Source organism: Octodon degus, unplaced genomic scaffold, assembly GCF_000260255.1.
Source record: "Octodon degus isolate 3935 unplaced genomic scaffold, OctDeg1.0 scaffold00276, whole genome shotgun sequence".
In the NCBI taxonomy this organism is placed as follows: Eukaryota; Metazoa; Chordata; class Mammalia; order Rodentia; family Octodontidae; genus Octodon; species Octodon degus.
The window spans coordinates 1,514,152-1,516,240 of NW_004524852.1; the positions used below are offsets into that span (position 1 = coordinate 1,514,152).

Sequence of the window (2,089 nt, forward strand, 5' to 3'; positions counted from 1 at the left end):
AAATAAATAAATAAATAAAAGGATTTTTACAGAAAGTACTTAGCAAAGCCCATCTATCATGACATCAGTAGGGAGCAAGCCCTTCAGCCATACCATGGAGGAGTGGTGGCCGGTGTGGATGTGGTTGGTCAGAACTCTGGCCAGGTTTGTGTTATCTTCCTGATTAAGAGGCAGCAGGAAAGCTGGAAGACCCAGATATGCCCCAAAATTCAGTTCTTGTAACATGGCCTGGAGTGGAGAGCAAGAGGAAAACATTAAGAGATAACAATCAAATCTATTTAATTGCATTGTACAAGTTGATTTACTTTGATATCATAAGTCACTGGAGGGATGACTTCCCAACCACCTCAGTGACAGGACTAATCTTTAGAAAGACCGCAGGGAGAGATCAGTCTTACCGCCTCAGAGTTCCTGCGGATCTTCTCCACTTTTGAGTCTGGATGAATCCATGGGGAAAGCTTTCCCACAATTAGCGTATTCCAGTCTGCACTCCCCCAACCCAAGAAAAATAAGACTGAATGAGACTCAGCACTTTACTTGTTCAATTCCTAGTACTTAGCAGCAAGTAGAAAGTAGAGATGAGAGAAAGACTTTTTTTTTTTCTGTCACAGACATGGGCTAAGTGTGATGCACCAGAGGGAACTAAGGCTTTCAGGAATAAGCAAAGGAAAGCAAGTTATCTATATCCCAGGTACTAACCAATATATCCAACCAGGAAAGGAGAACAAGGACCCTGATAAAGCGGAAGCTGTTACTGCCTCTAATAGTTAAAGGGCACATGGGATGGTCCCTACCCCTTCCTGACAGCAGTAGGTCTGATCGAGTCTGGGGGCCAGGCCGATTCTTAGCAGGTTCCTGAGTGAACTCCCTCTTGAAACGCGGGTGGAAGACAGGCATGCAGAGGAAATCAAACCTACAACCGCGACAGACCCAGAATCATCATGTAAAGTGAGTAGCAGTGCCCGGAGACCCAAGCAACTGGGTTTAGGCTACTCTGATTTTCCACAGCCCTTTCAGGAACCATCAGTCACTGGGCCTCTGATTTCAGCCCACCTTTGGGCATAGCACTTCTCTTACACTTTACCTCAATTTTTCCCCCAAAAACGGCCATGGAAAAGATGAGTAAGGAGAAAAGAAGGAAATCCACGCTTAACACCATTTTTCCCTCCTGGACTGTCACGTCCGGATTTGCCCCAGCATTCCTTCATGCCTCCCCACTCAAGATTAACCTCTTCCACCCTGGCCCGCTAACACTTCCTCCCACTCCCAGACAATATCCTCAACTTCCAAGGCCCGAGAGTATTGACTGTACGCCCCTTGAGTTTTCCCAACAACTCCCTCGACTTTTGGGCTCAGTGAGCACACGCACCCCTGTAAGTTTTTTTCCTCGCCTGACTGGGAGTCGAGGTTCTCCCCTCCAAAAGTAAGGTTCCTCACGCCCTCATCCCCAATAGGTATGACTAGTCTGCCTTCTCCATCCCCGAGTTCGAACTCCGCATTCCGCTCGCGGAGGTGCGGCCCTCACCCCTGCTTGGCCACAGCCCCCAATGTGTCCGCTATTTCAGGAACGCAATTGAGATCCCTCCCGCTGGACACGCGGCTACCACCGGCACCACCGACCGCCATCGCCGCCATCTTTTCCCTCGCGCTGTCCACGCCGGGATTCCTTGATACCAGCAGCCAATCACAAAGGCGAAAAGAGTCCTCAGAAGGCGGGACGAGTCACCTTAACAACCAGAGCGTCTTCCACAGCTAGCGAAGCCGAGGCGGAGGGGGCGGTGCGGTTCCATCCGCCAATTGGAGGACGGGACAGTGACGTCCAGCGTGGCTCCCGCAGTGCCCACCAATCTCTGGGACTGGTCAGTGACGAACTTCAGTTTCCCAGAATGCCTTGTGTATCCGTAGAACTCGGCTGAGACTACATGTCCCATAAAACCCTGCAGTACAAGCTTGAAGTGTCATCACTGAGCCCACCGTTTATGTCTAGGGGCCAGTGGCGCAATGGATAACGCGTCTGACTACGGATCAGAAGATTCCAGGTTCGACTCCTGGCTGGCTCGTTGGGACTGGTACTCCTTTATTGCGACCC

The 2,089-nt window shown here is 50.4% G+C and overlaps 1 protein-coding gene and 1 non-coding gene across 2 annotated transcripts in view; one reads left to right on the forward strand and one right to left on the reverse strand.

The window, feature by feature from the left end:
* Positions 1-1,663, reverse strand: part of Prmt5 (protein arginine methyltransferase 5) — a 10,756-nt gene extending 9,093 nt beyond the window's left edge. Inside the window, exons 1-4 of the mRNA XM_004646649.2 lie at positions 1,526-1,663; positions 795-913; positions 399-484; positions 94-228 (exon numbers count right to left, since the gene is read on the reverse strand). Coding sequence (XP_004646706.1) covers positions 94-228; positions 399-484; positions 795-913; positions 1,526-1,635 — 450 coding nt within the window. The 5' untranslated portion in view covers positions 1,636-1,663. The remainder of the gene's footprint in view (positions 1-93; positions 229-398; positions 485-794; positions 914-1,525) is intronic.
* A 324-nt stretch (positions 1,664-1,987) lies between these two features.
* Positions 1,988-2,060, forward strand: Trnar-acg. The gene has a single exon. It is a non-coding gene; the product is annotated as a tRNA-Arg (tRNA).
* Positions 2,061-2,089: the final 29 nt, after the last annotated feature.